This window comes from Gallus gallus, chromosome 27 (assembly GCF_016699485.2).
Source record: "Gallus gallus isolate bGalGal1 chromosome 27, bGalGal1.mat.broiler.GRCg7b, whole genome shotgun sequence".
In the NCBI taxonomy this organism is placed as follows: domain Eukaryota; kingdom Metazoa; phylum Chordata; class Aves; order Galliformes; family Phasianidae; genus Gallus; species Gallus gallus.
The window spans coordinates 4,525,293-4,538,419 of NC_052558.1; the positions used below are offsets into that span (position 1 = coordinate 4,525,293).

Here is a 13,127-nt window from a genome sequence, read left to right on the forward strand (position 1 = left end):
TGCTTTACTGGCTCTTCCACCTATTCTCTGTGCTTCAGTAATAGCATGCAAACAGTGTTTTTAGCAGTGTTGTAAATGCTAAATTTTGTTTTCTTCTCCTGCTGAAATGACTTGCTTAATTTTGCATCTGTATTAACGAGGCAGGTACAAAGCAAAAATTCTGCATTCAAGAGAAGTTTCTTGCTTGTAGATAAGAAAGAGAGCTGCCAGTGTGTGGCCACATCACCAGAAAGAATGTGTGATTAATGGCACCAACCATTGCTGCATTACCTCATTACAGACTTCTTCCAGAGGATCAACAAGTCACTTACCAAAGCTGTGTATTGTAATGCACCTTAATAAGTTTTAACATTGCTACAAGTGAAGTGAGCTGTGACTCATTCGCATTCTGGAGTGCATTCAAGTCTGTTATAAATACGTTGGAGGATTATTTAGTGCAGGACTTCCTTAAATGGCAGGTGAAACTACGAGCGGGGATTTGAGAATGCTGGTGGTTTCAGCCTCCTTTTATAGCCCGAAAGTTCCGGAGTCTTGTCAGTTTGTAGTGTTACATCACTCAGTCAGCCTTAGAAATGACCCTGTGTCCTGCTGGGGTTTTTCTGCTATCCTATTCCATTCATGGGAAATACAATATCTTTATTTTGAGCCGGCTATTTTGCATGATCTTTCCAATCAGAAAAATTGCAGATTCCTTTGGGTCAGTCACTTCTCTGATACTGAATGAGCACCTCTGAATGTGTTTAATACTGATGTGGAATAAATTCCAGCTCACAGTGTGTTCAAACTGTTGTATGATAAAATAATGCCATAATCTATAAAGCAATACAGTATCACACTTGTGAAGATTTCCTTCCCTTCAGGACACACTGGTCTCAGTCTCAGTGAAAGCAGCCACATATATCTATATACATCCCCCATCTCTTTCTTGGAGTTTCCCAAATTCCACAAGATAAGCAAAACTGCTGTCAGAGTGAATCTCACAGGACTGATCCTCGCAGGGCTGCCGGCGCGTGCAGACAGAGGTGCCAGCAGTGGTGTGTGGGATGCTGGCTGGGATGGAGCGCTGCTGCACCTGCAAACGGCTCTTTGCAAAAGGTGACTGCCTCATAGCCGATGGAAGTAGGAGCTGTGAAGTGATGAGTTCCAGTTTGGCCTCTTGGTGACTTTCTTTGCAGCCCTCAGCAGGTCATGTCATCTCTTTTACCAATTTCTTAAGCAATAAGAAAGGGAATGCTAATACCATTCCCATTCGTTATCTCCCTAACCTCATTGTGTGTTGTGTGAATATGATGTTAACCATATGTGTAAGTGGTGGATGCTGATGTCATGATTTGTTATTTAGAGTACAGAACAAAGTTTCAGAAGTAATAATGAATGGCCGACAGATACAGGGTAACATAAGGCCAGTGCCACAGCATTGTTAGCTGCTCCAATAAAAGGAATCATCAGTGACACATAGTATTCTGAAGTCAGGAGAAATGCCTACGAATAAGCTTTTTTTACCATAGAATAACTACTTTCATTTAGCAAACGGAGTACAGTGTAACTAATATGTGTATGTTTAAGGACTAATTGGTTTAATTCAATTATTAAAAGCAGGATATATTAGAGCCATGGATGTGTGATGATGTCAGTAAGCTGAGTGAACTGAGCGAGGTCTGTGCTGGTCTGACCACTGCATGCTGCAGTGACACAGTTGTGAGAGCAGCGGAGTGGAACAGCTCTGCTTTGCATCTCTCAGCGCTGCTGTGCCAAACTGAGTGCAGCACAGGGATGCACCTCAGTGCTGCGTGAGGATGCTGGGGCACAGCAAAGCCAATGCGCTGCCCAAGGGTGTGAAATAAGGACAGGCTTGTTCTATATTACCTGGTCTACAGCTACTCAGTTTTCTTTCTTCATAGTTCAGCGCAATCAAAACCTTGGGCAAAACAGATCCTTTCCTTTGGTTTAGAAATAAGGGACTGCCTAGAAGTCCTTATAACAACCTGCATCACAAGAGTGCCGATATGCCTTGTGAATTTGATAAATACGTATAGCTTGAAGTAATACAGGAACTGTTCGGGAACACCTGGGCACATTTTGTCCAGCTGTTACAAACACCAGATCTGGCTTGTTGGATCTGGTAAGCCGTAAGGAAGGACATTGTTAGTTAGCCAAGAGTTACCCATCCTGTATTACGAGTTTTACCCAATTTAAAGAACCATTAGGTAATCCATCTGATGCTTTTGGGATCTCTTTGTGCAACAAGGGTGGAGAGTTGGGGGGGGGGCAGGGGGGACCATGGACTGGTCCAAACATGCTGGTAAGAACTCGTGCTATTGTAGAGGTGGACTTTGTTTATTTTAGATCTGCATTTTCTTTGAAATTTTCTTTTGTGAGCTGTGTTTCAAAGGAAAGCTGGTAATAAGAATCCTGCCCGAAAATCTGTCATGAGGAGATGTGAAAGAGTACTGTGACATTTCACTCATGAATACGAGACTGCCCAGAACATGCTGTTTTATGTGTAGATGTTGACTTTGGAGTGCAAATCCATACAGACACTCTTGGTGCTCCACTTTGTGTCTCTTAGTTCTGCTTTCCAGGCTTCACTGTCTAAACAGTGCTAATAACATGGCTGTTTCTCATGCTTAGTTTTTAGTGTTGTGTATCTCTGGAAACTTTTGTGTTGCTGTATGGGTCTGAGCTGGGGCTGGGCTGACCTGAGGAAGGGGATGGAGCCTGGGTTTGGCTGAGGAGGGCATGTCATGCAGTCCATCAGGACCACGGGATCCATCAACCAAAATAATGAGCATCACTATGAAAGCAAATTGCTGAAATGGAGTTTTGAATTAAATAGGTCACTGGGAATGTATGAGAGCATGTGGAAAATTACTTACAGTCTTGGAAGGAAAATGTGTAAAGATAGCTGAAGAAAATCTCTCTAAAACTGAAGAATAAAGGAATGTTTCGAGGATGTGAACTGTGCTTTTCAACATTACTGACAGTGCTGCTTTAAGTGGCAGCAACCAAAAGCTGTGTAGAAGGAAATCTGACAGTTCTGCATATAAATGTCACACATAACTTGCACCACCTCTTTCCTTTGTATCTGCACCCTTCCAGCTTCGTGCTGCTCCATCAGTGAGGAGTCTCTTGGGCCTCTTTCTATAGCACTGCCATTTTGGGCAGGGGCATATTTAAGAATAAGCAAAATCAGAAATTCCAATAACCAGTACGAGTAAAGGAAAAGAGTTTATTGGCAGCAGTGAGGTATGTGGTAAGAGACATGAGACGAGGAGAAGAAGTCAGAGATTATTCACTTTAAATTATAGTTAATTTGCAGAGCACTAAATGAACCACAGATGGAGATTGGTGCCCCAGTGAGGCGTGCATAATACATACATTACCAGCTCAGACAGTCATCTTCATTGAATAGTTTGGCTCCAGCATTTTGATGACTAAAAGCTCTTTAACAACACCAGCTCTGCCGAGCTCTGCGTGGCACTTTGCAATGTTAGGCTGCAGGTCGCTGTAGGAGCGTCACACTGAGGACCAGCACACAGCTGGCAGTTGCAGAGCAGCCAGCAGAGGCAGCACGGCAGCCCACCGGGAACGTAGGAGCTAGCAGAACATTTCCTTCACTCTTCCTGGTGGATCGCAGTGGTGGAGGACAGCAGCTGCCCATTCATGCTGTCATGCACAATCGCTTTGATCTTTCCATTGGTCAGTTCAGCATATTCTGGAAGAAAATGAAAGGTTAATTATACCAGACTTTGGGGAAACTTCATTTACAGTAATTTACCAGCTACCTCAACTGATTTATCTTTACATGTTTCCCTTTAAGTCAATACTTATTATTGCTCTGTGTGAAATTTAGTGACAGAGTCACCCTGGGCCTTGTCCAGGTCGGGCAAATGAATAGCAAAGCTGCATCGCAGCCAATGCAAATCCGACTTCAGAGCAGATTCACCTGCATGTCCGTAGGTCATGCTCATACCAGAAGAGGAGTTTCCAGACATGCAGATTTTGTTTGCTCTCATGCTCTCAGACTGTTTTAGTCACCACATGGAGTCTTTATGCCTCCTCATCTGCCATGAAAGCTTTAGTCTCGAGCCTGAGCTTTGGCTGTGTCTCACAGGCTTGGCTGTCTGTGGAGCAGCTGTGAGAGGGCAGATGCAGCAAAACGTGCTGTGAAGTGCAGTCCTTCACAAGCATGCTGAATCGCAGAAATTATTCTCAAATATGGCCTGCATGAGGGCTAACTGCAGTGCAACCCTTCTGTAGTTCTGCCATGTAAGGTGAAAATGACTCGGAGTCAAATCTGATAGGAAGTGATGAAATTAGAAGTCATTATAGAGAACAAGATAAAGGACTTTTACCTTCAGCTTTTGATTCACATGTTCTTGTTATCCTGTAAAGGTGATGAAACAGAGACAAAAGAATGAATATACTGATTTTAAGAAGTTATTCTTTCCCTTCTTCTCACTGATTCTAAGACCTCGTACCGGTATGAGAAGAGATGAGAAAGGCCCTGGTTTGGGCTGTGATAAATAACCTGGGGCCACCTGTCCTGCACTGCTTGCTGGAGATACTCACTGAGAAAGGTTGCACATCTTCCCTGCTCTGGTTTTGCATAAATGAGACATAATCTGTATATAAGATAGGAGAATAAAGGACAGAGAGGCCCAGCCACTTCTGAAGGTAGATTCAGACAGGACAGAAATGGGGAAAGGCAGCAGCGCCTCAGTGGAGGGGCACACGGTGGAGGTTTTGCTTGCTGGTATTTGTAGCTCCACATGGCTGACCTACACGCACTTGTCTGCACTTGTCTCCAGGCTTCTCCTTGGCCTAGAATCTAAAAATCATTTTAAAATATATGTATTGTTATATTAATTTAGACAATCCAAATTGTGTGGATATGTGTTTCTCTGCGTACCAAGTGGCTCAAGCTTCGTATTATGATCCATCAAAATAAGATATCAACCCCTCTGTAGCATGGAACTCACAAGCTTTGGTTAAGTGTAAACAAACAAACAAAGAAGCTGAACATTGGAACTCTCTTCTCATCTGTTCCAGTCGGGGCAGCATTGCCTTACCTGTCCACATTGCCTTCCAGCAGCAGGCGGTAAGTGGAGATTTCCTTCTCCAGGCGTGTTTTAATCCCAAGAAGAACCCTGTATTGGTTATGCTGCTGCCTGATGTCATGGCGAAGCTGGCTTAGCTCTTCCTCACATTTGGAGATGGTCTGCTGCATGTTTTGAAGTGCGACAGCATAGTAATTCCGGGTGTCAGCCAAGGTGTCTTCCAGCATGTGTTTCTGACAGAGCAGATAAAAACAATCCTATGGTTATGATGTGTGCAGTGTATAATACAGAAATGCCAGGAAATTTGGTCTCTGATCAGAATATTACAAAAGTTAGACTGTGGTCATTTAAACACTTATGCACTTGAATAATGACAGCATGACATTGTGCTGTGTGTGCACAACGAATGGCAGAAAAGGAGGAATTTAGCCCTGCCATATTCCTTATGCTCAAATGGTGCTCCTGTATTTTCTTTCTCTTCTCCTTTTATTTTGTTCGTTTGTACGGTGAGTTATACATTGTTCACATCCTGCTGATGATTGCTGAATCTATTTTGCATATTCTGGCAAAGCATGGCCCAAATTTCAATTTCACTTTAATAACTACAACAAAACGATACTCGGCATAATTTAAGCAGAGAATTGGTCCAAGAAAATTCCTAAGAATTTATGATGCAACAGTGGGCAGCCAGAGATGTCTGCCATAGATACCTTACTCATCTGCGCCTGCAGTTCGATGTCCAGGGACTGTAAAGTCCGTGTGAGATCCTTGATCTCATTCTCGCTGCTCTGAACCTGTTCTGGATTGGGGTCTGCTGCCAGGGACACAGCTGTGCTCTGTGGAGCAAAGGCAGGAGAAAAGTTCAGTGGTTCTGGTCAGTCAGTGCAGCAGTGGGGGTCTTTGAAATGAGCAGGAAAGAGCTGTTACCAATTCTTTGTACCAACTGTCAAGGCTTTGGCGGTTCTTTTCAATTATGGCTTCATAATCTTCTCTTATTTCTGCTAGTATCTTGGTGAGGTCTTCAGGAGGAGGCGCATTTACTTTCACATTGACTTTGAAGTCCTGCGATGAGCGGTTTGCTTCCATGTCCTATTGGTACAGGTAGAGGAAACAAGGAAACTCATTCATGAAAAGGGAAACTTTCCATACCTATACTTGACTCATCTTCAGTTCCGTCCTCCCAGAATGCCCCAAATACTCCTTTTCAGTGTGGTAAGGTTACATATATTCACCGTCTGGGATGTTTATGTGAATAATGCTGTGACATGACTTAAACCAGGGACTGATACCTGCTGCCATGGCAGAGCTGTGTGAGAGAAACCAATAAAAAACAGTGTAGGAAGATCTTGTCAAATAAAGCCTCTGCAGGAGACGTGCAATGAAGCAGTAACATTTTTGGTTTACTTTTCTGTTAGAACCTAAAACCTTTCATGAAAATCTAACAGTAATTTCATATTTCTTACCCAGTATGTTAATATTTATGGAACTATAACTAAGTTTACAGGATAGTAATATAAAAGTTCTATGTAATTGTTAAAGGAGTAATTGGATTAAAACATATAATTACTCTGTAAACAACATAATTACAGGACAAGTCAAGCAGGTATGGTAACATTCCTATGCTGTAGCACAATCCTGTGTGCTAGGTACCATTTTCAGAAGCGCCCAGGCAAAGCGACATGGCAGGAATGACATCACAGCCTCTGAAATGCAGATCAGCTGGACACAGCGATGGCTCTGTTGGTTGCCTCGATTCCAAGACCTGATCTGGTTTAGCTGTTGAGTTTATGGCCTTGGCTATGAGGGAACCAGCCAAGGAAAGCTGCACCTACTGCTGTGTAACCCTTGTGTTTGTACTCTCCTTTGTAGCAATCCACAGATACTGAGTAGGATGTTTGGCTCTGCGTTAGGTAATAACTGAAAACAACATTAGTTCAAGCAAAATGAAAGCATGTTGACACACAGTGGTATTATATAAGGGGGAATAACAGGTATTATTGTGGTATAGCTCTGAAAGAAGTCAGAGCAGCACTATTTTTTCTGACACGGATTGTTATCTATTTAATTGTGCTTAGAATTTTGCAGGAATAAGTCATCTTACTTGGCTCCACCAACCATTGTGTTCAGTTTTGATCCCCTGAGAACTCAGCAGCTGCTCAGCTCAGGTCACCCTGACTGAGCAGGAGGGGAGAAGGTGACCACGAGAGGTCCCTTCCAACCTCAACCTCTGTGATTCTGTGTTCTGTGAAATGATTTATCCAGAGTTGAGGGGAAATGTTGTGATCAGTCAAACCAAACAGCAACCAGTAACATTTCCTGTGTACAGCATCTCTCCATGTGTGTATGTAAGCATTTCTGAGAACATTTATGTCAAACATCAGTTGTTAGCTATGTATGACGAATGAGTAGGTGACTAGAAAAGCGCCTGTGAGAAAACACAGCAAGCTGTTCTCCTTGCTGAGGTCCCCGTGTGACTGGTAACCTTGTACATAGGCTTTATGCTTTATTGGGCTCTCACTGGCTTCTTTAGATCCGACACTGGGATCTGATTCATCAATCCCATTTATAGACTATGGAACTTACTTATGGAGCTAATTACATGGTAACACAGATTTGTGTGGTAGTGCAACTTTTTTACCTCCTCATGGTCTTTCCTCCTGAGGATGTGTTCTTCTCTCAAGCCTTCAATTTCCATTTCCAGATCTGTTGTAATAATGGTCAAGCCATCAAGCTCCTTACGCAGGTTCTCAAGATCGCACTGCACTCCCTGCCTCCGAGTCTTCTCCGCTTCATACCTTGGTCAGGAGAAAGAAGGCAAAGCCTGCTCATTGAGATCAAACTGCTTCTATCCTCTCATACAAGTAGTAGCAAAGAAACAGCATTTGCAATCATTGCTTTCTGTGTTTTTTTGTTGTTTTTTTTTAAACGGTCAGTCCATCAGAGAGCAGGAAAGAAGCCAGTTACTAACACTGCTCTCTGACCCCTCGTAGTTTGACATCTTTAGTGAACCAAAGTCAGAAGGACTCTGCTATATCTTCTCTTGGGCACCTGGAGCACTTCTGCTCAGAATCTGTCCCTTTACTCCACTTAGCATGGGCTGTGCTGGTGTTTGTGCACTCAGCCCCTCAATGTAGTTCCACTATTGCCTTTTCATGACACTACTGAATGATAAAGAAAGAGAAGCAAAGTGACATAAGGCACACAGTGTGCCGGGTCTTTGTGTTTGTTACAGTATTACCAAGAGCTGAGATGTGTAAATAGCTGGTCATCGTCTGTTCAAAGGAAGACCAGATATCTGCATGATTCCCAAGCAGTCTGATTAACAGAAACGTGAACTCCTTTCCTGTGCCAAGATCTGCCTGAAAGCTCTCAGTCCAGGCATTTGGGCTTTTTAGATGGTCTGAGAACTCTTTCAACACTGATCAAACAAACTGCACTGAGAGCCTGGGAAGCCTGGGTTGGCCCTATCACTGTGACAGGAGTAAGAATCCGAAGCAGAGGATGCTGAAGGACAGGTCCTTCCTGCAGAGCTGGGTGGGAGAGGTGATAACTGCAGGAAGTAGATTTGGGCTGCATTAAGGAAGCGTATGGTGCAGAGAAGAGTTAATTGGTGCTCTCAGATGACAGCGTAAATGCCATTTGTCACCAGTATCAAGTGTCTGCTGTAAAACCTGCTCTTCAGGACCTGAACAAAGTATCATAAACAGGGTGACTTGAGTTCAGCAATCATTTGAATATTTTTCACCCTTTTTTGATCTTTCTTTTAAATTACTTTTGTTCTGCATTGCCTCTATTTATCTGCTGCCACCAGAAATCTGCCATCAGATCGATGTCCTGCTGGACTGCCAAGAAGAAACATTCGGCTCAATCCTCTGTCAAAACTGGACAAGGAAACAAAAGAAGTACTTACTTGAGCCTGAAGTCTTCGGACGCCATGTTGGCGTTGTCGATTTGCAGGAGGATGCTGGCGTTGGTGATCTTCCCATCCTCAATCTGCAAAACAGAATCCAACCATGGGGTCAGCGCTGCTGTATGCTGACAGTGAATAACCTCTGCTTCCTTATGGATGCCCTCTGCTTGTATCAAATGTATGAGCAGCAGAAGTCCCAGGGTCAGGAGAGCAAATGAATAGTTTAGTTTCCTGATTCACATATGTATTTCCACAACTTTTGTCTATCATCTTCATTTTTTTATTTGCTCTACTTTCCTGGGTGTGAAACATGAAGGATTGGTTTCTCCCTGGCAAGGTAGAAGATATGGATAATAACAGAGAAATCTCACAGCATATCACAGAACCACAGCCACCATCTCCCTCTTTTTTTGTGAACCGACTTTGATTCTGTTTAGCACAGCTGGAAAAGCAGCTTTGGTCATCGTTAGGGCAAATTGCAGTAAGAAAGATTTCATTCTCTCTGTGTGCAATTAAAACACTGGAATTAATCACATGCTAAAAAATAACCATCTGCATAAAGACCTTGTCAAATCAGTGCTGTGATACAGAGGTGTAATGGTGATGTGTCAGTGTCAGTGTGTCTGGGGCTGCGCAGGTCGCCATTCTGAGGTTAACACCCAGCTGCCACGATCCATGCCATCATTCACTGTAACTATGCTGAAACCTCAGCAGCATGCAGTGATTAATTCATATTCTTGTTTTGCTTTCGAATGTTGAAATTTGCCCCAAAATGTGAAGGAAAAAAGTGCACTGTGTCATTCAGTGTACTCACGAGGTAGCTTTAACTATAAATCCAAGTGTGGTAAATGCAGCATTGCACTCTAAATCTTCAGAAGTACTCTAGAACCTTGCACATAATTAGCAGCAGTAATTGTGGCACACTGTGTCCTTTCCTAATACATAAGAAAGAGAAGTGTGGTTGCAGCTGCCTTCGCTCAGTGCTGCCATACCAAAACGAGGTGCACTGTGGCCACAGAGAAACCATTCTCCCATCAGAGAGCTCCCAACACTGGTAAGCAGCGCTTTGCACACCTCCATGAATCACAGGGACACTAGAAAAGGGGAAAACTGTCCTCAAGTGTCAAAAGTTTACCTCAGTTGTGAAAAACAGAACATGCTGGTGGAGTTTTAACTAATCCCTGCAACAGAACAGACTGTGCATTCCTGAGCAATTAGCAGCACAGTGCAGGTACTGCCCTGGGACAGCACCAAGGCTGGCGGGGAAGTCTGACAGTCCCCCAAGTGTGTCACTGCCTGGAATGTGTTGTCAGAGAAGAAGCAAATCTTGAACCCATCCTCAGAGAAGGGAACATTTTACTTCAGCAGGGAATAACCAAGAAGCCATAAGAAAGCACTGCTTGGGTTCTTTCACTTGGTGCCATTTCATACGAATGCGTCACAGCAACACATACAGCTGTGCTCCTGGCTGCCAAGGGAAGGGATTGTCCTGCTCTGCCCTGCATGGTGCAGCCTTCCTGCAGGCACCACAGTGTCAGAAGGACAGAAAGCTGTCAGAGCTGCAGAGATGGGGAAGGCTGTGAGGGGCGGGTGGGCGGCTGACATCCCTGGGTTTGCCCAGGAAGGCTCTCTGCACTCATTTGTTCCTCTGTGTGTCTTCTGGTCAGCAGTGCGGATCCCTGAGTGCTCTGCAAACCAGTTTGGTTATTTGGCAGCTCCAGATGCCTGAGTATGAACAAAGAATGTACTGGTGTTTACACAAAAGTGGAGCAAAGATTGCCTGAAGAACAGGTGCTACTTCACTTCGTATGGAGCAGGGCTGGAGCAAGGCAGCTCACTGCCCCACCGGAACGTTTGTCCTGCTCGTGTAGCCAGGGCACAGCGTGGTGCAGTGTGTGCCTCCAGGTTTAGGTAGGCACTGCATCATGGACTGCCTGGGTTATTGTATAGAAGTTCCTAAATTGTGTCTAAAAGTCTTTTTAGGTGCTGAATTCATCTCACCATTTTAATTTGTGAGTAATTAATTTAATGATGATTAACAATTAAATGCTAAATTTTCACTCATTTTGTTGGCATGATGGTAATTGCAATAATTGATGGAGAAAGTGAAAATCCTGTGCTAAATCACTGAATTATCACCTGTAAATAATCCTTTACCAGCACTGCCTGCCCAGCACCGGGGCCATGGGGCTGACAGCACTCACTGTAGTGCATCAGAAATCACACTTCGGGTGCAGCCCATTTGGAAGTGAGGGCTTTGCCACAGTCAGCGTGGAGCTTTCAGTCATATCATCTTCCTAAGCCTCCTCAATTTGTTAATTTCAAATCTATATGAAAGCATTTATATTCCTGATGAATAAGTATTCATCTCTGGATCAGTTAAAAAAGAGCACTTATGTGACAGGTACGGAGCTGATGACCTGTCTTTATCCTGAAAGCAGAAATAGGTGATGACAATCCTGGCTCTCTTACACATTGCCTGTGGTCGGAGTGCCTCACCTGCCTGCAGGCAATGCATAACAGTGAGCACGGCTTTGATCAAGCCCTGAGCTCCATCCGCAGGGCTGAGGGACAGCGGCTTTCTCAGGGCCTCTGGAAAAACATTTCTTGGGGTCGTGAGAACGCAAAGTGAGCAGATTGCAAAAAGTGAGCAAAACCAACAGCACTGCAGTCGGAATAGCTCTGCTTTGTGCCCTGTGTGGCTGTGTAGTTAATTATGGTGATTAGTCACAGAGATGGTTACAGTGCTAAGCATGTTCATTACGAATACAGATTAATATTATGGTTAAATGTGAAGACACGTGAGTTTGGGAGACAGAGTTACTGTTGAACATTAATATTAACAACTGGCAAGAACCAGAATTTCTTCTTTTAATTATAGTGAAAACATCCACAAGGAATTTGTCACTGCTATTTCCTTAATTACAATGAAGTATTTTTCCACCTGATTACATAAGCTGGACCCAAAAGTCCTGTAGTTTCATTGTCTGCTGCCACAGGAATCAAAGAAATGAAAGGCAGCAGGACGTCGAAGGACGGTGCGCATGGAAGAAGGCACTCTTCAGGCTGCCTGCTTTTTAATTTGCTTGACTACATGTGCAGTCAAAAGGATCGTATTCTGCCAGACGTGGTTCTCAAACCACAGTTTCATGTACAGCAATGAGCACTTGGCAGCATACGAGCGCCTTTACGCTATCAGCCTGCACAGGAACCCCTCGTTCCCCTTCCAGCCTTTCTTATTCCCCACTTTCCTCCTCGTGGAGGCAGAGAACATTCATGCCCAGCTCCTGTAACCACTTGCATTTGTATTTCTAACATTTACAATGTTATTCTTAATTTTCTTTAAAGGAAAGCCATCAGCATAAATGAGGAGCCAGATCCCTTAAAGGAGCACAGAATGGCATAGTTGCTTATAGCTCTGACTTACCTGTCTTTGCATGTCAGTGACGTTCTGCTCGTACTGGTTGAAGTCATGCCTTTTTCCATGGGATTTTGTCTTGTGCCACTCTAGGATGCAGCTTTCGAGCTGAGCATTGGCTGCTTCTAAGGAGCGGACCTTGTCCAGGTAGGCAGCCAAACGGTCATTCAGGTTTTGCATAGTCTGTTTCTCATTCCCACCCAGGAAGATGCTTTCCCAGTGGTGCTCTCCGAAGCATCCCCAGGATGCCCCTCCTCCAGCAGCCAGACTGAGGGGTCTGGTGGAGGAGAAAGAGGTGTGTGTGCCGCTGGCACCGTCTGCACTTGGAGGTCGGTAAGAAGTTCCTTGCTGGGCCAAACCACACCCTGCACTACCCCTGAGGGACCCAGAGTAAAACTGGAAAGGGCCTTGGCTGGTACTCATGTTTAGCTCCGTTACGGCTCTAACCCAATGTTTGACTGACTCGCACTGAGCAGCTCCTTAGCCTTCCCTGAGCGGCTTTATGCCTTTTCCTGTGGGAGTTCCCTTCGATGAATGACTACAGCAAGATTGTGTCATCATGAAACGTGCTTCCTCTTGGTCAATTCTGAAGCATTTATGAGCCTGCACACACTGTTGTTATTATTTGGAATCACAGCCACATACCAGATTCCTTTTGCTTGTTTTCTTTCTTTCTTTTCTTCACTTTTCATATTATAATTGTGAGGTGTGGCTAAAAGCAGTAGGTGTGGAACCGGAT

The 13,127-nt window shown here is 44.1% G+C and overlaps 1 protein-coding gene across 1 annotated transcript; it reads right to left on the reverse strand.

The window, feature by feature from the left end:
- Positions 1 to 3,209: 3,209 nt before the first annotated feature.
- KRT23 (keratin 23) lies at positions 3,210 to 12,862 on the reverse strand. The gene is made up of 8 exons (XM_418167.8): positions 12,398 to 12,862; positions 8,971 to 9,053; positions 7,699 to 7,855; positions 5,988 to 6,149; positions 5,771 to 5,896; positions 5,073 to 5,293; positions 4,356 to 4,387; positions 3,210 to 3,715 (listed from the first exon to the last, which is right to left on the reverse strand). The coding sequence occupies exons 1-8, from the start codon at positions 12,809 to 12,811 to the stop codon at positions 3,615 to 3,617; spliced, it is 1,296 nt and encodes a 431-aa protein (XP_418167.4). The 5' UTR covers positions 12,812 to 12,862; the 3' UTR covers positions 3,210 to 3,614.
- Positions 12,863 to 13,127: the final 265 nt, after the last annotated feature.

Excerpts from the sequence above, each read along its gene's own strand:
- KRT23 (XM_418167.8), bottom strand. The coding sequence starts at position 12,811 with ATGAGTACCAGCCAAGGCCCTTTCCAGTTTTACTCTGGGTCCCTCAGG. Across the intron at positions 7,856-8,970 it reads TCCGAAGACTTCAGGCTCAA|GTATGAAGCGGAGAAGACTC; the intron begins GTAAGTACTTCT and ends CTCCTGACCAAG. Across the intron at positions 4,388-5,072 it reads CTGGAAGGCAATGTGGACAG|GATAACAAGAACATGTGAAT; the intron begins GTAAGGCAATGC and ends TCACCTTTACAG.